The sequence below is a fragment of the Mobula birostris genome, chromosome 5 (assembly GCF_030028105.1).
Source record: "Mobula birostris isolate sMobBir1 chromosome 5, sMobBir1.hap1, whole genome shotgun sequence".
Classification (NCBI taxonomy): Eukaryota; Metazoa; Chordata; class Chondrichthyes; order Myliobatiformes; family Myliobatidae; genus Mobula; species Mobula birostris.
In genome coordinates, this window is record NC_092374.1 from 179,975,233 (window position 1) to 180,001,801 (window position 26,569).

General features: G+C 45.3%; 1 protein-coding gene across 4 annotated transcripts in view; it reads left to right on the top strand.

Moving 5' to 3' along the window:
• Positions 1-22,128, top strand: part of LOC140198091 (uncharacterized) — a 46,650-nt gene extending 24,522 nt beyond the window's left edge. The window contains exons 7-14 of one of the 4 annotated variants that reach the window (XM_072258979.1): positions 1,985-2,242; positions 6,581-6,681; positions 10,103-10,184; positions 15,339-15,590; positions 16,918-17,008; positions 17,769-17,899; positions 19,370-19,715; positions 20,692-22,128. In XM_072258979.1, coding sequence (XP_072115080.1) covers positions 1,985-2,242; positions 6,581-6,681; positions 10,103-10,184; positions 15,339-15,590; positions 16,918-16,987 — 763 coding nt within the window. In that variant the 3' untranslated portion in view covers positions 16,988-17,008; positions 17,769-17,899; positions 19,370-19,715; positions 20,692-22,128. The other 3 variants (XM_072258978.1, XM_072258980.1, XM_072258981.1) reach the window with 3 other exon arrangements.
• The last annotated feature ends 4,441 nt before the right edge of the window (positions 22,129-26,569 follow it).

Here is a 26,569-nt window from a genome sequence, read left to right on the forward strand (position 1 = left end):
AGATCCTGCTACACACAGGCATGGACTGCTTCATTTACCGAGGTGGTGAATAGAATTCAACATTGTGCAATCTTCAGTGAGATTCAGGTTTTTTTTTTTTTTGCCGAGTTCAAGTTTATTGTCAACGTACTTACTCAAGGTATAAATGTAATGAAAATTTGCTTTTTGCAGCAGTAGCACGGTACATTACGAATATGACAAAAATAAGGTAACAAACTTCAATTTACATAAATTGTCCATAACTTCTGTGACAAAATATAGATAGAAACATTTAGTGCAAGTTGAGAGAGGGGGAGAGGGGAGAGATGTAATCTGAGGTAGTGTTTGGGTTTTTCAGGTCAGTTCAGGAACTTGATGGCATTGGGGAAGAACGTGTTGTTGAACCTTGAGGTTTTGGGTCTCTAGGCTCCTGTACCTCCCGCCTAATGGTGGTAATGAGAAGAAGAGCAAGGTCCAGACGGTAAGGGATCTTAATTATGGAACGGTAATATCTGAGATATATTCTCTTGTAGATATTCTCGATGGGAGAGCCGTACCTGTGATGGAACTGGCTGAGTCCACTACTCTTTTTAGCCCCGTGCATTAAAGTGCATTAGAGCCTCCATACCAAATAAACCCAGATAGAATGCTTTCCGCTGTACATCTGCAGAAGTTTGTCAGACTCTTCGGTGACCTGCTGGATCTCCTTAAACGTCTAAGAAAATAAAGATGTTGCTGCACCTTCTTTGTGGTTTTGTCTATCCTATGCTGCTCCCCCCCCCCCCCCCAATTTCTGACCTTGTGACAGAAGGAAACTAGTAGAGAAAAAATGTTTAGGTTGGACCTTTGCCCCGAGGAACTCCTGGGGTGGGATGTGTGACCTCCAACAACCACAACAGTCTGCTTTTATATGAGATTGAACTCCAACTGCCATTTCATCGCGTTGCCCATAGAGTTCAGCTTCAAATGGACATCTTAGGACCACGGTTGATGTCAAGCGCTCTTGCTCTCAAATCACATGATGAGGAAGATAGTGGGGTTCAGAGTTCATCCTTGGTTCAGTAGTCTCATAACTGTGGGATAGAATGCAAACAACAGAAATTCTGCAGATGCTGGAAATTCAAGCAACACACATCAAAGTTGCTGGAGAACACAGCAGGCCAGGCAACATCTCTAGGAAGAGGTACAGTTGACGTTTCAGGCCGAGACCCTTCGTCAGGACTAACTGAAGGAAGAGCTAGTAAGAAATTTGAGAGGGGGAGGGGGAGATCCAAAATGATAGGAGAAGACAGGAGGGGGAGGGATGGAGCCAAGAGCTGGGCAGGTGATTGGCAAAAGAGATATGAGAGGATCATGGGACAGGAGGTCCAGGGAGAAAGACAGTGGGGGGGGAACCAGAGGATGGGCAAGGGGTATAGTCAGAGGGACAGAGGGAGAAAAAGGAGAGTGAGAGAAAGAATGTGTGTATAAAAATAAATAACGGATGGGGTACGAGGGGGAGGTGGGGCATTAGTGGAAGTTAGAGAAGTCGATGTTCATGCCATCAGGTTGGAGGCTACCCAGACGGAATATAAGGTGTTGTTCTTCCAACCTGAGTTAGAGTTGGGTAGCCTTTGGTATCTCTGCCCAATGGAAAGGAGGAGAAGAGGGAATGTCTGGGCTGAGTGAAGAGTTTGATTATGTTGGCTGCTTTCCTGAGGCAGTGGGAAGTGTAGAAAGAGTCCATGGAAGTAAGACTGGTTTGTGTGATTGACCAGTTGCTAGTTTGCATACTCACTGGATGTTAAATCATTGGGATTTCTGGAGAGTGGATTATCTGAGTTTTACTGTACTTGGGCATTTTTCCACAATGTTGTGGGTCCGTGAAGTGATGTGCATGTAAGCATTCACCTTCTTGAGTATCCGTGCCCTGCTGTAAACCCCCCATCTCTCAGTTGCTCTCTCCCACACAACAGCACATATCCAGTGCCTCCGTTTCTGAATGTGATGCTGTCTTCCTTTACAGCATCGACAGTTTCGAGGAGGACGCTGACGCCGACCTCTTCAGCGGCACGGACTCTCCGTCAGGGAGCAGCAGCAGGCTTCCTGCTGCAGCACACAGAAGAGCTAGAACCCTGCTGGCTAATCACGAGTTGCAGTCAGAGAAAGAGGAGGGAGAATGGGAGCTGGGCAGCAAGAACCACAAGTTCAAACGCTGTACGTTCAGCAGCAAAGTGTCGGATCAGAGGAATAACGAGATGGAATGGATAGAGTCTTCAAAGGCGTGAGTAATGTTGCCTGGTCTTCCCTTTTCCACCTCTCCCTGATGAAATCACCACCAAACACTGAGCTGGTAGAGATCAACTCATTTCGTCACATCAGTATATTGAGGTAATACAAAAGAAAAGCAATGACAGAAAGTTCAGGGCAAGCCTAGGAAAAGATGCAAGGTTATAACGAGATAGATTTTGAGGTCAAGTGTCCATCTTATCATATAAGGCGATCGTTCAACAGTCTTATCACCACAGGACAGAAGCTGTTCTTCAGCCTGGTGGTATGTGCTTTCAGCCTTTTACATCCTCTGCTCAGTGGGAGGGCGGAGACGCTGAGCTCACTGAGTGGAACTTTGCTCACCTGCCCAGGTATACTGCTTGGTCTGATTCTCAGTTCAACCACTACCCTATTTTATGTAGGATTTGTTTTATCTAGTGGTTTGCTTTTCTATTGCTCTTCTTAGTTTAATCTCTGGTTTTGTTTACTCCTGCAGATTACTTTCCAGCCCCACATTCCCTCGTGACTCCACGCAGTCTGTTTGTGTGCCTCTGAGCTTCAGTCAGTATTCTTCGATGTTTGTCGGTGTGTGACCCCTGTATGCAGTCACGCTATACTTAGTTATATTTTTCATTGACATTTTCAATTTATTTTGGGTCTAGCCAAGGGCAGCATTCATTATCCATCCCTGTGCTGGTAATTAAATACAGCCCAGTAGACAATAACTTAAGTAATAACTGAATAGTGGAAATAAACTCAGAGTCACTGCAACATTTCCTCTATTTACTTCTTACTTTCATGACCCTTTTAAGTTCCACAACTTTGAACGTTAATCTGGACTCCCAGTCCGGGTAAGAGATCTCAATCTGAAACATTGACTGTCCATTTTCCTCCGCAGATACTGCCTGACCTGCCGAGTTCACCCAGCAGTCTTATTTTAGACCGTAAGATATCGGGAGGAGAATTAGGCCATTCAGCCCTTTGAGTCTGCTCTTGTCATTCCATCACAGCTGATCTGTTATCCCTTTCAACCCCTTTCTCCTGCTTTCTCCCTGTAACCTTTGATGCCCCGACTAATCAACAACCTAGCAGCCTCCACTTTATACTCTGTGACTTGGCCTCCACAGCCCCCTGTGGCAATGAATTCCACAGATTCATTACCTACTGGCCAAAGAAATTCCCTCCTCATCTGTGTTCCAAATCGGTATTTCTCTAGTCTGAGGCTGTACCCTCTGGTGTTAGACTCACCCACTACAGAAAACATCCTCCCTACATCCACTCTATCCAGACTTTTCAATATTCGATAGGTTTTGGTGGGATCAACCGTCGTTCTTCTGAACTCCAGCGAGTACAGGCCCAGAGGCATCAAACACTCCTCGTAGATTAACCCTTTCATTCCTGTAATAAATCTTGTGAACTTCCTCTGGACCCTCTCCACTGCCAGTATGCCTTTCAGATAAGGGGTGCAAACCCCAAGTGAGGCCTCACCAGTGCCTTAGAAAGCCTCACAATTACGTCCTTGCTGTTATATTCTAGTCCTCTCAAAAAGAATGCTAACGTTGCATTTGCCTTTTTACCACTGTATTAATCTACAAGGTAACCTTCAGGGAATCCTGCGCAAGGATTCCCAAGTCCCTTTGCACCTCTGATTTTTGAATTTTCTCTGTTTAGAAGATGTTCTACCCCTTTATTCCTTCTACCGAAGTGCATGACCATACACTTCCCCACACTATATTCCATCCGCCGCTGCTTTGCCCGTTCTCCCAAACGGACTCAGTCCATCTGCAGACTCCCTACTTCCTCAACCCTACTCAACCCTCCTCCTATCTTTATATCATCTCTGGACTTTGCCACAAAAAAATCAATTCCATTATCCAAATCATTAATATATGATGTGAAAAAAAGCAGTCACAGTATTGACCTCTGTAGAACACCACTAGTCATCAGAGGATAACCAGAAAAGGCCCCCTTTATTCCCACTCTGCCTATCTTCTATATATGCTAGTATCTTTACTGTAATACCATTGGGCTTTTAGCTTGTTTAGCAGCCTCATGTGCGGCACCTTGTCAAAGGTCTTCTGAAAATACAAGTAAACCACATCCTTTGTGTATCCTGCCTGTTACTTCCTCCAAGTGCTCCCCCAACCTACATCGGGTATCACCGATATACAAGGAGCCACACTGGGAGCACTGAACACAGTAAATCACCCCAACGGACTTACAGGTGAAGTATCACCTCACCTGGAAGGACTGTTTAGGATCCTGAATGGTAGTGAGGTAGGAGGTGTAGGGACAGGTGTAGCACTTGTTCTGCTTGCAAGGATAAGTGCCAGGAGGGAGATCAGTGGGGAGGGACAAATGAATAAGGGAGCCACGTAGGGAGCGATCCCTGTGGAAAGCAGAAAGTAGGGAGGAGAGAAAGATGATTATGATGATTATGAAGACACGTAGTCCTGTTTTATTGTCATTTAGTAATGCATGCATTAAGAAATGATACATTATTTCCTCGGGTGTGATATCACAAAACACAGGACAAACCAAGACTGAAAAAACTGACAAAACCACATAATTATAACATATAGTTACAAACAGTGTAACAATACCATAACTTGATGAAGAAGTCCGTGAGCATAGTAAAGTTCAAAGTTTCTCAAATGTCCCACATCTCATGCAGACGGGAGAAGGAAGAAAAACTCCCTGCCAGACCCGACCATGATCCGACTCTGAGTCATCCAAAAACTTCGAGCTCTGATCAGCTCTCCAACACCGAGTACTGAGCGCCATCACTATCCGAACGATTTGACCTCCTTCTCGGTCACCAAAAGCAGGCAAGGCCGGGGATTTTGAGGCCTACCCTCCAAAAGATTCACGACCATACAGTAACGACAGCAGCGAATGGGCGTTTCAGAAATTTCTCCAGATGTTCCTCTGTGCTTTCACGTCCATTCTCCATCAAATCAGAATTGTCCACGGCCCCTATTAAGATGTGCTTGGTGGTGGGATCCCGTTAGAGGTGGTGGAAGTTTCGGAGAATTATGTGCTGGACGTGGGGGTTGGTGGGGGGTAGGTGAGGACAAGACGAACCCTAACCCTGGTAGGGTGGTGGGAAGATGAGGCCACCATCAATGCTCCCCTCAACCACACACCATCAACACTGCTCTCAAACGCATCTCTTTCATTTCATGCACGTCTGCTCTTACCCCATCTGCCTGCCACCCTACCAGGGACAGGGTTCCTCTTATCCTCACCTTCCACCCCACCAGCCTCCACGTCCAGCACATAATTCTCCGAAATTCCGCCACCTCCAATGGGATCCCACCACTACACTTCCTGCTTTCCGTAGGGATCGCTCCCTACGTGACTCCCTTGTCCATTGGGCCCTCCGTACAGATCTCACTCTGACCACTTCACTGAGCATCTATGCTCTGACTGCCAGAACAAGCAAGATCACCCAGTGGCTGTCCATTTCAAGTCCACTTCCCATTCCCATTCCGATATATCCATTCATGGCCTCCTCCACTACCGTGAAGAAGCCACACTTAAGGTTGGAGAAACAACATCTTGTATTTCGTTTGAGTAGCCTCCAAGCTGATGGTATGAACATTGATTTCTCAAACTTCCAGCGATACCCCCACCCCCCTTCACCATTTACCACCTCCTTTTCTGTCTCTCACCTTATCTCCTTGTCTGCCCATCGCCTCCCTCTGGTGCTCCTCCCCCTTTTCCTTTCTTCCATGGCCTGTCTCTTTCATCAATCAACTTCCAAGCTCTTCACTTCATCCCTCCCCCTTCAGGTTTTACCTATCACCTTGTGTTTCTCCCACCCCTCCCCCACCTCAATCTACTCCTCAGCTTTTTTTCTCCAGTCCTGCTGAAAGGTTTTGGCCGGAAACGTCAATTGTACTTTTTTCCATGTGTGTTGCTCGGAATTCCAGCACCTGCAGATTTTCTCTTGTTTGCCATTCCAGAATCGAGTGATTCTTGATAGATCATTACCAATGCCTCCACAATCTCCTTAGGCACCTCTTTCAGAACCCTGGAGTGTACACCATCTGGTCCAGGTGATTCCTCTACCTTCAGACCTTTTATATTCCCAGGCATGTTTTCCTTAATAATTACAACTGCACTTACTTCTGGCCCCTGACAATTTTAAATTTCTGGCATAGTGCTAGTATCTTCCATAGTGAAGAATTGACCCAAAATACTAAGTTCCTCTGCCATTTCTTTGTCCCCATTACTCCCTCTCCAGAGTTATTTTGTGGTCTGAAGTCCACTCTCACCTCTTTTACTGTATATATTTTCACGGTAACTCCTTAACAGGCAGGCCTCTCTTCCTGTTTGTATTTTCTAGACTTGCCAAGGAGCCAGAGCGGCAACACTGTCTCGATAGGGAAATCATTGCTGTCTGCATCGGGGAAGGGGGTGTCCCAACCTGTGCTACAATCAAGAAAGGTAGGAGCTTAACGTGGGGCCATGTAGTGCATTACTCACTGCCACCATCAAGATTTGGGATATGTCTAAATAAAAGGGGCCAGTGTCGATTCAGTGACAGGTTTGACAGTGAAGGGCACCCCCTTTTATTTTGTGTCTGCTCGATGAAAGAGGAGTGAGGAAGTTGTTGCAGCTTTGTACAGCTCTGGTTAGGTTACATCTGGATTAATTGTATTCAGTTCTGGTCTCCCCATTATAGGAAGGATGTTGAGGCTTTGCTGAGGTTGCTTTTGAAACTCAGCAGGATGCTGCCTGGATCAGAGGGCATATTCTATAAGGAGAGGCTGGACAAACGTGGGTTGTTTTCCCTGAATCAGGCGAGGCTGAGGGGAGACCTGACGGAAGTTCATAAAATTATGAGAGGCGAAGATAAACAACTGGAATCTTGCCAGGGTCTAAATGTCAGATACTAGAGCGGACAAGATGTGTGGGGCAAGTTTATTGGTGGGTGTCTGGAATGTGCTGCCATGTGTGGTGATGGAGTCAGATGTGACAGAGGTCGAATAATCTCTTCTCCATAAGACCATAAGACAAAGGAGCAGAAGTAGACCATTCGGCCCATCGAGTCTGCTCCGCCATTTTATCATGAGCTGATCCATTTTCTCCTATTTAGTCCCACTCCCCTGCCTTCTCACCATAACCTTTGATGCCCTGGCTACTCAGATACCTATCAATCTCTGCCTTAAATACACCCAATGACTTGGCCTGCACTGCTGCCCGTGGCAACAAATTCCATAGATTCACCACCCTCTGACTAAAAAAATTTCTTCGCATTTCTGTTCTGAAAGGGCGCCCTTCAATCCATAAGTCATGCCCTCTCGTACTGGACTCCCCCGTCATGGGAAACAACTTTGCCACATCCACTCTGTCCATGCCTTTTAACATTCGAAATGTTTTTATGAGGTCTCCCCTCATTCTTCTAAACTCCAAGGAATACAGTCCAAGAGCGGACAAACGTTCCTCATATGTTAACCCTCTCATTCCCGGAATCATTCTAGTGAATCTTCTCTGTACCCTCTCCAACGTCAGCACATCCTTTCTTAAATAAGGAGACCAAAACTGCCCACAGTACTCCAAGTGAAGTCTCACCAGCGCCTTATAGAGCCTCAACATCACATCCCTGCTCCTATACTCTATTCCTCTAGAAATGAGCGCCAACATTGCATTCGCCTTCTTCACTACTGACTCAGCCTGGAGGTTAACTTTAAGGGTATCCTGTACGAGGACTCCCAAGTCCCGATGCATCTCAGAACTTTGAATTCTTTCCCCATTTAAATAATAGTCTGCTCGTTTATTTTTTCTGCCAAAGTGCATAACCATACACTTTCCAACATTGTATTTCATTTGCCACTTCTCTGCCCATTCTTCCAATCTATCCAAGTCTCTGCAGACTCTCCGTTTCCTCAGCACTACCGGCCCCTCCACCTATCTTCGTATCATCAGCAAACTTAGCCACAAAGCCATCTATTCCATAATCCAAATCATTGATGTACAACGTAAAAAGAAGCGGCCCCAACACTGCTCCCTGCGGAATACCACTGGTAACCGGCAGCCAACCAAAATAGGATCCCTTTATTCCCACTCTCTGTTTCCTGCCAATCAGCCAACGCTCTATCCATGTATGTAACTTTCCTGTAATTCCATGGGCTCTTATCTTGTTAAGTAGCCTCATGTGTGGCACCTTGTCAAAGGCCTTCTGAAAATCCAAATATACAACATCCACTGCATCTCCCTTGTCTAGCCTACTGGTAATTTCCTCAAAAAATTGTAATAGGTTTGTCAGGCAGGATTTTCCTTTAAGGAATCCATGCTGAGTTCTGCCTATCTTGTCATATGCCTCCAGGTACTCTGTAACCTCATCCTTGACAATCGACTCCAACAACTTCCCAACCACGGATGTCAAGCTAACAGGTCTATAATTTCCTTTTTGCTTCCTTGCCCCCTTCTTAAATAGCGGAGTGACATTTGCAATCTTCCAGTCCTCCGGAAGCATGCCAGAATCTATCGACTTTTGAAAGATCATCGCTAATGCCTCCACAATCTCCACAGCTACTTCCTTCAGAACACGAGGGTGCATTCCATCTGGTCCGGGAGATTTATCTACCTTTAGCCTATTCAGCTTCCTGAGTACTTTCTCTGTCGTAATTGTGACTGCACACACTTCTCTTCCCTGCCACCCTTGAGTGTCCGGTATACTGCTGTCTTTCTCAGTGAAGACTGATGCAAAATACTTGTTCAGTTCCTCTGCCATCTCCTCATTTCCCATTACAATTTCTCCAGCATCATTTTCTATTGGTCCTATATCTACTCTCACCTGTCTTTTACTCTTTATATACTTGAAAAAGCTTTTAGTATCCTCTTCGATATTATTTGCTAGCTTCCTTTCATAGTTAATCTTTTCTCTCTTAATGACTTTCTTGGTTTCCTTTTGTAAGGTTTTAAAAACTTCCCAATCCTCTCTCTTCCCACTAATTTTTGCTTCCTTGTATGCCCTCTCTTTTGCTTTAACTTTGGCTTTGACTTGTCAACCACGGTTGCATCCTTTTTCCACTCGAAAATTTCTTCTTTTTTGGAATATACCTGTCTTGCACATTCCTCATTTCTCGCATAAACTCCAGCCACTGCTGCTCTGCTGTCTTTCCCGCCAGTGTCTCTTTCCAGTCAACTTTGGCCAGTTCCTCTCTCATGCCACTGTAATTTCCTTTACTCCACTGAAATACCGACACATCAGATTTCGGCTTCTCTTTTTCTAATTTCACAGTGAACTCAGTCATGTTATGATCACTGCCTCCTAAGGGTTCCTTCAACTCAATCTCTCCAATCACCTCCAGTTCATTACACAATACCCAACCTAGTACAGCCGATCCCCTAGTGTGCTCAACAACAAGCTGTGCTAAAAAGCCATCTCGCAGACATTCTACAAATTCTCTCTCTTGAGATCCAGGCTATCATCCGGGTACAGTTGTTGATTTTAACTGATGTTTCGATGACGAGCTCTGCCATTTTCATCAGGAATATGATAGAGGTGCTTAAGAGGCTCATGGATCGGTACGTGACTATTCCGAGAATGGAAAGATATGGACATTGTGGCGGCAGAAGTGAGTAGTTTCATTAGGGATGTATCTTAATTAGTTTGGCACACAACCAAAGGTCCTGTGTCTGTGTTGCACTGTTCTGTTAAACAGCCAATTGATATCTTTACTCCACAGAATATTTTCCCATCTATTTGATTGGGATCTTGTTGTGTGTTGAATGGTGTCCATAGTGTGCTGATGTAACCTGGGACACTAGCTCGGGGAGTGGAAGCCGAGCAGCAGGACAGGTTTACCTGTGGATCCATCCACGTGGAGTAAACGTCTTTGTTGTCCTTGTCTTCCCGCAGAGCAAGAGGAGTTGTACAGTCTGCCTTCGCCAGCGGCGTCTGCCTTCTCTGGGACCACGGTGACCCTGTCACATCCGAGCAGGTGCGGGGGCTGCTTTAACCAGCTGGTCACGGGGCTCAGTAAATGCTAATGGGTGCCCAGGATGAACATGTAATTGTCCAAAAAATAAATGGTGAGAGGTGGTATGTATTGGGCAGAACAAGGAAAGGCAAAGCATGGACACGAGAGCAGCACACACAAAAGGCTGGAGGAACTCACCAGGTCAGGCAGAGCCTATGGAAATGAGTAAACAGTTGATATTTCAGTATGATGAAGGGTCTCGGCCCAAAACGTCGACTGTTTACTCATTTCCATAGATTCTGCCTGACCTGCTGAGTTCCTCCAGCATTTTGTGTGTGTTGTTTGGATATCCAGTATCTTCTGATTTTCTCGTTTATAATCACAAGAGATCCTACTGGAAATCAAGCAACACATACAAAATGCTGGAGAAACTTCAGCAGGCCGGGCATCATCTATGCAGGGGAATTGGCAGTTGTTGTTATGTGCTGAGACCTTTCATCAGAGCTGGGAAGGAAGGGGACAGAAGCCAGATTTAGAGGAAGGGTGGTAGCGGAGGAATACGAGCTGACATGTCTCGGGGAAGGTGGGCAAAGTCTAGGCGAGCAATAGTGATAGGGGATCCTGGAGTAAGGGGTACAGATTGGTGCTTCTGTGGCCACAAGCAAGACTCCGGGATGGTGTGCTGCCTCGCTGGTGCCAGAGCCAAGGATGTCTTAGTGGGCACAGGTTATTTTGAAGGGGGTCGGTAAGCAGCTGGAGGTTATGGTCCAGTGACATAAGATGGGGAAGGGGGACAAAGTCCTACAAAGACAGTGTAGGTGGAAAGTTTAAAAAGCAGGACCAGTAGGATTATAATCTCAGTATGGCTCCTTGTGCTAGCGAGGCAAGAAATGGGAAGGTGATACAGTTAAATGCAGAGCACAGGGGACTCCTTTAGATACCTGAATAATTGGGATATTTACCAAGGCAGTGGGATTGGTACAAGAAGGACGGGTTGTAGCTAAACTGTGATATCCTTACTGGGAGTTTTGCTAATACTATTCAGAAGAGTTCAACGTAACCTGATAGGGGTGTTGGATCTAGAGTAGCAGGTCAGCAAGTAGATGGGTTGACAAGAAGGTAGAGTTTAAGTCTGTAACGAAGGACGGGTAGGATCACATTAATATACAAGATGGGACTGATGGGCTGAGGTACATTTATTTCAGTGCAAGAAGTATTACAGTAAGGCAAGTGAACTTTGAGCCTGGATGAATATATGTGTAGTAGCCATTACAATGATGGTTGAGGGAAGGGCAGGACTGACAGCTCAACTTTCCAGGGTGCAGATGTTTCAGACGTGATAAAAGTTGGGGGCGGGGGGGTTACATTACAGATCAGGGAAAGCGGCAGAGCTGCTCTCAGTAACGACATACTGGAGAGCTCATCCACTGAGGGAAATGGGTGGAGATCAGGAATAAGAAGGATGTAAGCCCTCTGCAGTTGTACCATAGGCCTCTCAACAGGCAGCACGGGATGGAGTTACAGATGTAGGCAGGTTATGGAAGGATGCAAAAGCAATAGGGTAGTTGCAGTTGGTGAACTGCCTTGAGCTTGACTTCCAAGTTCAGTATTGACTTGGAACTGCCTTAGTACTTGACATTTGAGGCAGAATTTATTAGGTGCATTCAGGAAAGTTTCTTGATTCAGTATGTAGATAGTCCAACCAGGGAAAGTGTCACACTAACATAAGGAAATCTGCAGATGCTGGAAATTTAAGCAACACATACTAAAACTGCTGGTGAACGCAGCAAGCCAGGCAGCATCTATAGGAAGAGGTACAGTCGACGTGTTGGGCCGAGACCCTTCGTCAGGACTAACTGAAAGAAGAGATAGTAAGAGATTTGAAAGTGGCAGAGAGAGGGGGAGTCTCGACCCGAAACGTCAACTGTACCTCTTCCTATAGATGCTGCCTGGCCTGCTGCGTTTACCAGCATTTTTAGTGTGTGTTGCTTAAAGTGTCACACTAGACCTTTTTTCAGAAAATGAATCTGGTTAGGTGATTGAAGTTTCAGAAGGGAAAATATTTTAAGAACAGTGATCATATCTCCACAAGTTTTCAGACAGTGAAGTTGTCTGACTGATAGGACTGGACCTCCTGGCAAAGTGCTAAATTGGGACAGGGCTAATCACAACAGTGTTGGGCAGGAGCTGGGGAGAGGAGGTTGGGAGCAGGTTAGTATTGAGTAAGTCCACGTCTGACATGGGAGTTGTTTAAAGACCAGCTCGTTAGAAGTACAATGCCTTTAAAAAGTATTCACCCACCTTGGAAGTTTTCATGTTTTATTGTTTTACAACATTGAAACACAGTGGATTTAATTTGGCTCTTTTGACAGTGATCAACAGAAAAGACGTGTCAAAGTGAAAACAAATTTCTACAAATTTATTCCAATTATTAAACACAAAATAATTGATTGCATATTCACTCACCTCATTCAATTCAGTATTTAGTAGGTGTGCCTTTGGCAACAATTACAGACTTAAGTCTGTGTGAATAGGTCTCTATTAGTCTTGCACATCTGGACACTGCATGTAATTCTCATCCTTCTTTATAAAACTGATCAGACTCTGTCAGATTGCATGGAGTTGTTAGTGAACAGCTGTTTTCAAGTCCAACCACAGATTCTTAGTTGGATTGAGGTGTGGCTTAGCCACTCCAGGACACTAACTTAGTTGTTTTGAAGCCATTCCTGAGAAACTTCGGCTTCATGCTTGGGTTCATTATCTTGCTGGAAAACAAATCTTCTCCCAAGTGGCAGTTGTCTTGTAGACTGCATCACGTTTTCTTCCAGGATCTCCCTGTATTTTGCTGCATTCATTTTACCCTCTACCTTCACAAGCCTTCCAGGGCCTGCTGCAGTGAAGCATCCCCACAGCATAATGCGGCACCACCATGCTTCACAGTAGGGAAGGTGTGTTTTTGAGTATGTGTTGTGTTGGGCCTACACCAAACAATGGCATTTAGTCTGATGGTCAAAAAGCTCAATTTTGGTTTCATCAGGACATAGAACCATCTTCCAACTGACTTCAGAGTCTCCCACATGCCTTCTGGCAAACCCTAGCTGAGATTTCATGTTTTTTTTTCCAACAGTGGCTTTCTCTTTGCCAATCTCCCATAAAGCTGAAACTGATGAAGCGTCTGGGCAACAGTTGTATGTGCAGTCTTTCCCACCTCAGCCACTGAAGCTTGTAATTCCTCCAGAGTTGTCATAGGTCTGTTGGTGGCCTCCCTCACTAGTCCCCTTCTTTCATGGTCACTCAGTTGTTTGAGGACAGCCTGCTCTAAGCAGATTTACAGCTGTGCCATATTCTTTAAATTTATTGATGATTAACTTAACTGTACTCCAAGAGATATTCAGTGACTTGGAGATTTTCTTTTCTCTATCTCCTGACTTGTGCTTTTCAATAACCTTTTCGCAGAGTTGCTTTGAGTGTTCTTTTGCTTTCATTGTGTAGTTTTTGCCAGGATACTGACTCACCAGCAGCTGGACCTTCCAGATACAGGTGTATTTTTACTACACTCAATTGAAACACCTTGACTGCACATAGATCTCCAAAAACAGATCTCTATTTAACTAATTATGTGACTTCTAAAACCAATTTGCTGCACCAGTGCTGATTTGGTGTGTCATGTTAAAGGGGCTGAATATTTGTGCAATCAACTATTTTGTGTTTTATATTTGTAATTAATTTAGATCATTTTGTAGAGATTGCTTTTTACTTTGACAGAAAAGTCTTTTTCTGTTGATCAGTGTCAAAAAAGCCAAATTAAATTCACTGTGATTCAATGTTGCTAAACAATAGAACATGAAAACTGCCAAGGCGGGTGAATACTTTTTATAGGCACTGTATGCTCCTGTGAGGAGGACAGTCAAGGATGGCAAGGTTTGGGGAGCTTGGATGATGAGAGATGTTGCAAATGTATTCAAGGAAGTACATGTAAACTGTAGGAAGTTGAAATTGGATGGGGTCCTTGAGAAATGTGAAGGAAGTAGAAAGGAACTTAAATGGACAATTAGGAGCATTCAAAGGAGCCATGTTAGAGAGAACTCCAAGGTATTTTAGACTCAAGACATTCTGCAGATGTTCTAAATATTGAGCAACACACACAGAATGCTGGAGGAACTCAACGGGTCAGGTAATGTCTATGGCAGCAATCATCAGTTGATGTTTTGAGCTGAGACCCGACATCAGGACTGGAAAGGAAGGGGGCAGAAGACTGAATAAGGAGTTGGGGAGAGTGCAAACTGGCAGGTGAGGGGGAAGGTGAGTGGTTTGGGGAGGGCGTAATGTGAGAATCAGTGGGTGTGCTAGAAGAAGTAAAGGGCTGCAGAAGGAGGAATCTGATTAGAGAGGACAATGGCCCATGGAGTGAAAAAAGAGGAGGTGGGGGACCAGAAGGAGGTGATGAGCACGTTATGAGAATAGGGAAGAAGAAGAGAAAGGGTGAGAGGGCCTCCAGGATGGGGTACATCAAGAAAGCAGAGGTGGAAGGAAGGGGAAACAGACAGGAATGGATGCTGGAAGTTAGAGAAAGCATTTAGACGTATATTAAAAACAAGAGGACAATCACAGAGAGGGTAACTAGTGATAGGTGGTCACCCACTAGTTTCTAATGTATGTCTAGTGCAGCTACCTCTCAACGACAAAGGAGGGAATGTAAGTTTGGAATTAGATGAAACAGTTGGGGTGCTAAAGAAGTACTTCACTCCAGTATTCACCAAGGAGTAGGGCATGGAGGACAGTGAAGCCAAGAGGGGTATGCTGATATTCCAAGGCATGTTCATAACACGAATGTGGTGTTGCTGGGTCTGGTGAAGATAAATCACTGGGGCCTGGTGGGATATACCCCAGGCAATTAGGAGGCGAGAGAGGAAATTATTTGGGCCTTGACAGAGATCATTATATCTGTTTTAGCTACAGGGGAGATGCCGGAGAACTGTGGATTAGCAATTGTTCTTTGGCTTATGTTGTACAATAGATACATATCAGGGAGTTATTACCCCGGTGAATTATACCTCAGTGGTAGGGAAAATATTGGAGAAGATCCTTGTTATGCTACTGGTCATCAACACTTCCACCATTGCTTCCTTAATTACATTGTGCACCCTGTCTAAAGGTGTCCTCTCTGTGTCTTAGTGATGTGAGCCTTGAAGAGGAGTGCTTGGTCAACACAACAGTGGCATCAGAGAGTGAGACCGAGGGGACAGAGATGGTGACCAACCGAAGAAAGAGACCTGCCTTCCCAGATGAAGACTCCAAGGGCAGCAATGTGCGGTGGGATCGTCCCGGGCTGTTGGACATTGGAGCAGAGATTGATCGTTGGAACTTTGTGAAGGGTTACTTGAAGCTAAAGACCGACGAAGAGATGGCTGGGGTGTTACTGGACTTGTGAGAACCCACTCATCGTTCTGTCCTTCAGGTTCTAATTAGGAGGATGCTACCAGGACTCTGGCCTGAGTTATAGGAAGGGAGTGGGCAGGCTCGGACAATATTCCTCATGTCCGTGGTCTACTGGCTGGTTGAAGCTGGCTGTTTCCCCCACTCGTGCTTTGCGCAAGGTATGAAAGTCAAGCCAGTGCAGTGGGTAGAGCTGCTGCTTCACAGTGCCAGAGACCTGGGATTGATCCTGACTTTGGGTGCTGTCTTTGTGGAGTTCGTATGATCCCCTTGTGACCATGTGGGCTCTCCCGCAATGCCGTAAAGTACAGCAGGGAATCAGGCCCTTTGTCCCAACTCATCTGTACTGACCAAGTTGCCTGACTAACCTTGTCCATTTCCCTGTGTTTGGCCCATATCCTTCTAAACCTTTCCTATCCATGTATCTGTCCAAATGTCTTTTAGACGTTGTAATTGTACTGACCTCTTACTCTTCCTTTGGTACCTCGTTCCATATATCCACTACCCTTTGTGAATACATTCCTCTTGGATCCTTTTGACATCTTTCCCCTCTCACCCTAAACCCATCCCCTCTTTTTGAGGGACTAATTACCTGGGAAAAAGACTAACAATCCACCTATCTGTCCCCCTCATGATTTTACATATACGGGTCTCTCTTCAACCTCCTACGTTCCAAGGGAAAATATCCCAGCAAGTCCAGTCCATCCTTATAACACAATACCACCCCCCCCCGCCCCCCAGTGCTGATAACATCCTTGTAAATACATTTTCTGTCCAATTTAATGACATTCTTTCTTTAAAATTACTACTACATCGACTCAGGCCTGGGGGGGGCCGGCGTCAGGCACGATGATGGACTCTCCACTTCTCCCTCTCCCTCATCAGTGTGTTCAGTTCATCTACATTAGCCGCGCCGCTGTCTTCTAGGAGTGTGTTGACCATAGTCTTGGGAGGGCGCCCAGGGTTCATCCTCCCATGCTTGGGCTCCCATACCCATATGATGACTAGGCTGGCAGGTAGCTCAGGGTGGCGTAGACAGTGCCCCGCTAGTTGCAGTCTTCTCACCTCGATTTTAGTGGTGAATGCAGTACGTTAAATGTGGCGTTACCAATGTCATGTACAGCTCTGGTTTCTTCCCACATTCCTGAGATGTACAATTGTTTGATTAATTGGCTGTTATAAATTGCCCCCCAGTGTGTGGGTGTGGGGAGATTAAAATGGGATTAGTGTAAATGAGTGTTTAATGTTCAGAGTAAAATTTGTCCTTTTCTGTGCTCTATGACGCTCGTGAACATTTGGTGTTATCCTCTATTTCCAGATACATGAAGACACATGCAAGTCCACCCCATCCACTGACTTCATTTCCTGTGTTTGTGAAGAAAGTGTGAGAGGCTTCCCCCAGTTGTAAGGTCAGTTCCAACTCCTGGTTTTAATTAAGTCTTTTCCCATTTATCCTGGAGTGAATTGTTATGTTGATCAGCCACTGTTGGAGTATGTTCCCTATCTGTTGACTGTTCTCCTCCCCCCCCACCGCCCACTTCTGTCCTGAGAACCACCGGAAGGTTCTGTTGCCGGGGAGCTGCTTGATACAGTGTATACCGGTAATACAACGGGGCTATTCTAGACCTTACATTGGGATCATCAACCAGCCTTTTACACTGAGCTTATACTATTCTCCCCATATTCCAACAACTCCCTGCAGATTCTACCACTCTGCTGCCTGTACCATGTAGGTTACAGTGGCCAGTCAACCCACTGAGCCACACATCATTGGAATGTGGAGGTAACCGAGCACCCAGGGGAATTCAACGTGGACACAGCGAGAACATGCAAACCCTACACGCAGCAGCTTTGAGGCAGCAGCTCCGCCCATTGCACCACTTTGCTGCCTACACATCTTACGGCAAGCATTGTCTTGAGGTTATATCAACGCTCCCTGCAAGTGTTTTCCTTTGGAGACACCAAGAGACTGCAAATGCTGGAATTTGGAGCAGCACAATCTGCCGGAGGAACTCAGTATTTGTGGGGTGGGGGAGGAGGAATTGTTGGCGATCCTGCAGCAGTTCCTCTACCACCTGGGGTGTTGGCCACAGTGTGTACACTCAGGGAGTGGGTGGGTGTGGCTGTGTGTGTGCTGCTAAGGGTTAATCCAGCTGCGCTTCCTCTCAGGTCGAGCAGAGCGGAGCAGCGCGGTGTTTGCAGCCACGAATGGTTAGCACGGCCGGCACCAGTGAGCCAGGAACTGCCTGCTTTTGCGGCCCAGGATCAGAGTTGGGAGCTAGCACCTCGCACCCAGGCAGGTACTGCTTTGCAGAGCTTCACATTATACAGCACAGGCACGGGCTCTTAGCGTCTGACCTCGTCCATGCCAGCCACGCCTACACTGATTCCATTTGCTTCAATTAAGCCTGTTCAGAGGCTCCTAATCTTTTTTATGCCATGGACCCCTACCATTAACTGAGGGATCTGTGGACCCCAAGTTGGGTACCCCTGCTCTAGAATCACAGAGTGATGCAACACAGAAATAGGCACCCTGGCCCAATTTGTCCATGCTGAACAAAATGTCCACCAAGCTAGTCCCATTTACTTATGTTTGGTCCATGTTCCTATAGACATTTCTTATCCATGTACCTGCCTGAATGTCTTTTAAACATTATCATTAAGACCATAAGACATAGGAGCAGAACTGGCTGTTCAGCCCATCTAGTCTGCTCTTCCATTTCATCTTGACTGATTCATTATCCCTCTCAACCCCATTCTCGTGCCTTCTCCTAGTAACCTTTGATCTGCCTCAACTGCTTCCTCTGGAGTCTGATTCCACGTACCCATCTCTGCCTGAGGATGTCCTCAAATCCTTAAGCTTATGCCCTCTTGTTTCTGTTTCCCTTCCCTAGGCTCCTTTGCTCCTTTTCTATGCAAGTACGTACCCAGTGTCCTTCAAACATTATTTTGTATCTACCTCCACCACCTCCTCTGGCGGCTTGTTCCCATTCAGATTAGTTCATTGTCAGCTTCAGGGTGTAATGAAATCCCTTGTTCATGGAGTAAATGGCATACTTGGTAATAATAAATACAGTGATGAGCATAAAACAGCAGAAAGGTACAAAGACTGTAATTCATTGTAATGTCTGACACCTCTGATCTTGTATAAAGGCATCCGTTAGTCTTGCGAGACCATGGATCTGCACCTGGAAAGTCTTCACTCTCCTGGGCAAGGTTGTATGGAAGACCAGCAGCTGCCCATGCTGCAAGTCTCCCCTCTCCACCACTCCAATGTTGTCCAAGGGAAGGGCATTAGGACCCATACAGCTTGGCACCAGTGTCATCGCAGAGCAATGTGTGATTAAGTGCCTTGCTCAAGGACACAACACGTTCCCTCAGCTGGGGCTCGAACTCATGACCTCAGGTCGCCAGTCCAATGCCTTAACCACTTGGCGATGTGCCCACACTCTGATCTTTTAAGTTTCACCTTAAACGTGTCAGTCCTTTGTGTTCTGGACACTGCAACCTTTTGGGGGGGGGGGGGAGAAAAAGTATCTCATCTTTTCATCTCCTAATTTTGTAAAATTACTCCCTACACTCTAGAGATAATAAACCCGCCCTTATCAGATTTTAACTACAGCCCTCCATTGCAGGTAACGTCCCAGTGGATCCTGCACACTCCCTACAGCTACCACATCTTTCCAGTGGTGTGGTGAGTGGAACTGTATCTGGTGCTCTGAGGTAGCTGGTGTGAGTGAGAGCCGTTCTGAATCCTCGTTCTGTTGCAGGTCCTGGATGAGGAAGCCTGAGACCAGCGTATGTCCCTCACCACCTCCAGTGGCTCAGGATATCCCGAGCAGACGTGCTGCAGCAACTTTGATCGCGATGTGATGCCAGGCAGTTGGATTATTTATTTTTATATAGATATGTGAACATGTGTTCTGTATTTTTGTAGAAGATTCTAAAGTGAGGGAAACAACATGTTGGATTTTTATGAACCATTGGTTGTCTCTTTGGTTTCAGTAGTTCTGTTTGATACCAGAGAATGAATGCAGTATGCAACCTGAAGTTCTTGCTCTCCACTGACATCCTCTGAACAGAAGAAAATCCCCAAAGAATGAATGACAAAAAAATGTAAGAACCCCAAAGCCCCTGCCTCCCTCCTTTCCACAAGCAGCAGCAATCCTCCTCCTCCTCCCTCCACTTACTGTAGCGTAAAGCATCAGCATCCCTACCACCCACCATGCAAGCAACAGGAAACCCTCAAAGAAAGATCATGGTCTATATTACTTCAAAAGCTAACTGTTCACTCCCAACATTTTCGCCATCCCACGGGCACGCTGTCTCATTAACAAGGGAGAGACAGATATAGCTCCTTCCACAGCAGAGACAACAGTCGCTGGTTCGATGTTAGACAGTCGGAAGCGTTGCTTTTTATTCCTAGTTCCTTGACCCGAGAATCGGTAACAAATGCTGTCTCACCATCGGATTGTGAAGTTTTATTCCATATTGGTTTATTATTGTCATGTCTTCTGAGATACAATGAGAAACTTTGTTTTGCACTTCCATCGTGCAGATCATTTCGTCTCATCAGTGCAGTAAGGTAGTACAAGGGAAAAGCAGTAACAGAATACAGTTACAGAGGAAATGTAGTGGAGGCAGAGAATACATGCAAGGCCATAGCAAGGTGGATTATGAGATAAACCATTCCTCTTCATCCACAACATCTCCATGCAAGACGTACGACAGCAAGAGAACACTGTCCATGGTGATTTATTCCCAAGCTGCCTGGTTGGGCGGGGGGGGGGGTGGTGGAAGAGAGAAAATGTTAGGGGTAGGAGGGCTCTTTAGTTATGCTGGCTGCTTTCCTGAGGTAGTAGGAAGTGTAGACAGAGTCTATGGAGGGGAGGCTAGTTTTCATAATGGACTGAGCTGTGTCCACAACTCCCTACAATTTCTTGTGGTCTTGGGCAGAGCGGTTACCTTATCAAGCCATGATGCATCGTGATAGGATGTGGTCTTTGTTGCATCTATAAAAGTTGGTGAGGGTCAAAGGGGAACATGCTAAAACACTAAGGTATTAAACATTAACAAATCCTTTCCCCTACAGATGCTGCTTGAACCACTGAGATCCTCCTGCAGATTGGTTGTTACTTCAGATTCAACATCCACAGTTTGCTTCTGTCTGTATATCCCTTAATAACCTTCTTATATCCTCTTCACTCCCTTTTCTGTCTATCTTCATATCATCAGAAAACAACCACACCTTGTATGCCTTCATCCAAGTCACTTGCAAGACACTATGCCAGACGGTGTAACACCCAACTGTTACACCTTGTCAACCTGATAAAGACCCTTCAGTGCCTATTTTGTTTCTGGTAAATTTGATTATAGTTATACGTACCAAGGTACATTGGAAAAACTGTTCTGCATGCTACCCATGCAGATTATTTCACTACAGGAGTGGACTGGAGCAGTAAAAGGGAAAGAGTAGCAGTGTACACATTAAAGTGTTTTAGAGAAAGTGCAGGCAGATAGATGCAAGGCCGTTATGAGATAAATGTTGAGGGCAAGAGTCCACCTTATTGTGCTGAGGGATCATTCAATGGTCTTATCACAGTAGGATAAAAGCTGTTCCTGGCTTGGTGATAAAACATGCTTTCAGGATTTTGTATTTTCCATCTGATGGGACAGGGGAACAGAGAATGTCTGGGATGGATGGGGTCTTTGATTATGTTGTCTGCTTTACCAAGGTAGTGAGGTGTAGACAGAGTCCATGGATGGGGAGGCTGGTTTCTGTGATGGATTGAGCTGTGCCAACGTTCTGCATTTTTGTGGTCTCAGGCAGAACAGTGTCGTCAAGCAGTTTTCTACCCATGATGATATGATGCTTCCTACATCTTGGGCATTTAATTTCTATAATAATCTTTGAAGTAGCATCTTGTCATCTGTGAAAAGCTGTAAGTATATCCCTTTTATACACAGCACGTATCAAAGTACTCTGTTAAATTGGTGGACCATATTTTCCTTTTACAAAACATTTTGATGTTTTTATTAGGTTCTACCCCTTAGTAAAAATGATCAGAGAGGCATAGAGAGAACCTGTATTTACTGAAAGTAAACTTTATTGTCTCAACTAAAAAGCATGTGGCTTTGCAAAGTAACTACATGTGTGCACACCCACTAGGATTCCCTGACCCTCTATGAATGGTCAATGAAGAGAAAAGGTATTACCTGGAAAAGGTGTCTACATTGGTCAGGCATTATGGTTTCTGCCCCCAGCCTCGTGCCATTGTTCCCTTCAACTCTGACTGGTTTAAACCAGTCAAACTTGGTGACCGAGACACTGTGTCTAACAAGATTACAGATTGCTTCTCTGGCAAGCCTGCTCTTTACATAATAAATGGCTGCTCATGAGAATAGTCCCAGGTTTATCAGGTCATCATCTGAAACTCCTTGTGTCCACATTCAATTTTTCCAATTAGATTATTCCAGAGCAGGAATCAATTCAGCGTTCACAAAATGGAGGTGGTGGGTGGGGTAGGGGGGGGGGGAGGCTGAAGGGACAGACTCACAAAATGACTGCCTCCATTGCCTTCAAGCACATGACAAGAACAAAGACTACTTCCACTGTCCTTGATTCATCCAAATTCACTGATTTGTAAACTGTAGTTATTTCTGGCCAACAATGTTGACTGTTTATATTCATTTTTATATCAATGCCGATTATTTAATTAATATTAGCTTTTAACATGTTCCTATGGTGGATGTTAAGCTAACTGCCTCCTTTGAATAAAGGAGTTATGTTTGCTTTTTTCTAATTTAGTTGAATGTTCCCCGAATCCATGACACTTCTGGAAGTTAAAACTTTGAAACAGTTAGTATAGCTGTGTTAAACCCATGGCCCAGTGGTTATGACACAGTATGCACAGCTACTGCAGTTTTATTCTACAGACTATTTATTATTCATTCAAAGGGTGTGAGCTTTGCAAGCTGAGCCAGCATTTAATTGCCTGTCCCCAATTGTCCATGAGGAGCTGGTGAGCTGCCTTTTACAACCACCACAGTCTGTGAGATGCAGGTATATGTTGAGAGAGTTGAACCATCTAGATTTGTTTCTTTGTGGCCTTTTTTGATGTCTGTTGCAACCAGATAACTTGTGGGGCAATTTCAGAGGGCAGATAAGAGTCCTGCTGCAGGGCTTTGACCCGAAACATCGATGATTCCTCCCCTCTACCAGTGCTGTCCCAGCTGCTGAATCCCTCTAGCAGATTCAGTTACATTGCCTTGTGTATGTAGCAAATGAGACCAGGTAAGAGTGATAGATATGTGACATTAGTGAACCAGCAACTTTACAACCATACAAATTTGGAATAATGGCTGTTTGACCCTTCAAACTTGCTTTGCTATTTATAAGATCATAAGAAAATGGAAGCTCCTCCCCACCATTCAATGTGATCGTAGCTGGTCTGTCATGAACCTCATCTCTTCTGTGCCAGTAGATTGGATCATGGGCAATCCCAATGTAACCCCTTTGAAACCTGCCCCTCCTCTGCTGCCTTGCTTATCAAGTCCCTATAAACTCTGCCGAAAGGATATTTAAGACTCACTGTCTCTGGCCTTTATGGAAGCTGGATCAAAGGACTTTGAACTCTGAGGTAAAAAGAGCAATTCTCCTCATTTCTGTCTTAGACAGCCCCTTATCTTGAAACTAACCTTGAGTTCTAGACTCTCCCAAATGCGGAAATGCCTTCTCTATGTCACCCTGTCCAGACCCTCACTGTTTCAAATGAAATTGTTTCACTTTTTTAAACTTCAGAAGATATAAATGTATCTTACCCAACTTACGCATTTAAATTATTAAACATCTTTGAGGATAGGATAGTGGGTATTTTCTCTATCACCTCCACACAACACCTATATGATTGTCTCATGTTAGACCTAGCTGAGGCAAGTGTATTTCTGACAGGATATGTGGTTCCAAGGTTGTCAAGCTGAGGAGTGGTAGTGGGGACAAGCTCCCACTACCTAAAAGTGCCCCTCACGGCATGTGCCTCAAATAGCCTCTGATAACAAAGTCCGGTGGAACTGTTTCTGCTGACAGGAGAAGGGGCGAAGGCGGGTCCTGGCGCCTTAAAACCAGTGCTTCGGGTAGATGGAGCTCGTCAGCCTGGGAAGTCAGTCCACCTAAGACAGGGAAAACTCTGATTTCAAACCTCTGCTGCCTTGCGGCCATACCCACTCATGGGAAAGACTTTGAGAGTAAACCCTGAGGACAGATCCGGAGCTGGAGTCCCTAAGGCAGTCCAACCTCGTTCTGGCAACTCCTGCAACGACACTGGTGCCAAGCTGTATCGGCCCTTGCCCTTCCCTTGGACAACATCGGTGTGGTGGAGAGGGGAGACTTGCTGCATGGGCAACTGCGGGTCTTCCATACAACCTTGCCCAGGCCTGTGCCCTGGAGAGGACACTCCAAAGACCTTCCAGGCGCAGATTCATGGTCTCGCGAGACTAATAGATGCCACCATGTGTTTGTACTCTGGAGCAAGTCTGTTATCTATTCCGGAGGCACAAGAGACTGCAGGTACTGGAATGTGGAGCAATGCATGAGATGGTGGAGATGCAGCATCTGTAGGGGCAAATGAACATTGGTGAGTCCATTTGAGACCCTTCATCTGGACTGAGAGTGTGGGGGGAGCAGATGGTCAGTAAGTAAACGGTGGAGTGAAGGGGTAGAGCAGGCGATAGGTGGATTCAGGTGAAGTGGAGTGATAGGCAGATAGAGGAGGGAAAGAATGGGAATAGTGACAGAAGATGGAGGGGAGAAGGGACACAGTTGGGAGATGGGCAGGTGGAGGCAGACAAAGACAGAGAAAAAAGCAGTAAAATGAGACGTTGAGCAAGAGAGGACAATCAAGTTAGAAGGGCAGTAGGAAGGTTTGAAATGGCTGCAGGTGGGAGAAAAGCAGGGGCACAAAGAGCTAACAGTACTGAACTCTCAGGGAGGTGAGGATGGGAAATGAAAGCAGAGGGAAGGAGAGAGCCTGTGGTTGAACTGCACAGTGAATAGATGGAATCAGTAGGGGAGGGGCGTAAGTGAGTGATGGTGGGGGAAGAGTTTCTTGGTTTGAGGGAATAGGACCAAAAATGAGGGGATTGGATGGGGATGGGAGGTAATCACAGATCACACAGGGCAGTTTTCAAGCCAACATTGAAGCTGATAATATTCCCATTGAGTCAAATATTGGTAGGTCTTCATTTGAACTTCTGGAAAGTAAACCTTTCAATCTGATCGGTGAATCATACCAGTGAGAAGGCAGCCATCTTCACCTCCTTCCTCTGCTGGCTGTTCAATGATCTTTTCGAAAAAAGCTCGCTAACCTACACTTTCCTTGTAGCCCCATGATCCAGTCCATACCCAGTTCCCTCTAGTGTTTCACAACTAGTAAAGCTGCTCCCTCCTGTGACTCGGGTTCAATCCCAACAGTGTTTCCAAATTTTGTGACGATGTGAGTTTCCCCAGGTGCTCCTGTTACTCCCACATCCCAGAAATATGTGGGATTTCAGGTTAATTGGCCATTGTATATTGCCCTTAGTGAGTGGAAGAATTGATGGGAATGTGGGGACCCTTAGTTATCATTTTTGCAGAGAACTGGCACCTGTTGCCTGTAACTTTATTTCTCTGCCCTCCTCTGATCTCTGTGACCTACAATGAGGCTTAATGCGAGCTTGAGGAACAACACCTCACCTTGCAGCCTTCAAGACTCGATTTCAAATTCCTCAACTTTAAGTAAGTTATGGTTTCATTCTCTCTATCAGAATTGCCTGTTTCAGTCTCTGCTCATTTTCAGTTTTTCTTTCTCTGTTATTACAGCTTACCCTCTGAGCATGCACTGTGGCCAACATACCACTCTAAGACGCTTCATGTGACCTCAAATGCAATCTAACTATCACATTAACCCATTTAGTCTGCCCAATTGGAGATGTGCTACCATTGGTGGTGTCAGATTTGTGAGGGCATTGCCAGGACTGGAGCCTGAGTTACAGAGAGAAGTTGGCTCTCCTTGGAGGAGAGGAAAACTGAGTCAACTTCCAAGGGTGGTCTTTTTAGTAGTGTGATTCACTGATTAAATTGCCAGGTTTCATTTCCAGTAGAAGCCAGAAGGTGAGAGCCCTGCCAATGTGAGACTCACTGATGGGAAAGCTTTATTGACCTTGATGTTTGTGTGGTAACCGGCTGATATGATAAGCAGCAGATGAGAAATCACCTGTGATGGTAAGCATGAACCAGTTGACGGAAATAATGACAATGTAGACATATTGCTACACAGGCAGGCTTGTAGAGTAAGGGACATGTTGAGGTCCCTTGTATGGAAGTAGGCCATTTGGTCCACCACATCCATGTCAACAAGTAGGCATCCATCTGTATTAATCGAATTCCAAGCACCTGGTCCATAGCCTTTACTTGGGGATTCAAGTGTTTGTACAGGTCTTTCAGTGCTGTCATTGACTGCTTTCACCACTCTCTCCGGCAGTGTGTTCCAGGTACTCAGAGCTCTCTGGATGAGAAAGGTCCCCTCAGATTCCTGCTACATCTCAACATAAATTTATTATAAAGTACGTATGTATATGTCACCATATACAAACCCAAGATTCATTTTCTTGTAGGCATAGTTAATTAATTCATAATAGAATAATAACCATAATAGAATTAATAAAAGACTGCAGCTACATGGGTGTCCAATTAGGTGCAAAAGACTCAAACTGTAAATACAAGAAGAAATCAGGTGGGGTCCCTGATAACGGATGCTGGTTTTTCTGCAACAACATTTCACGTAGATGTGCTCAATGCTGGCAAGGGCTTTATCCACTATGGATTGCACTGTATCTACTACCTTTGTGGTATTTTTGGTTCAAGGGCATTAGTATTTCCATACCACACTGTGATGCAGTCAGTCATTATACTCTCCTCTACAAATATATAGAAG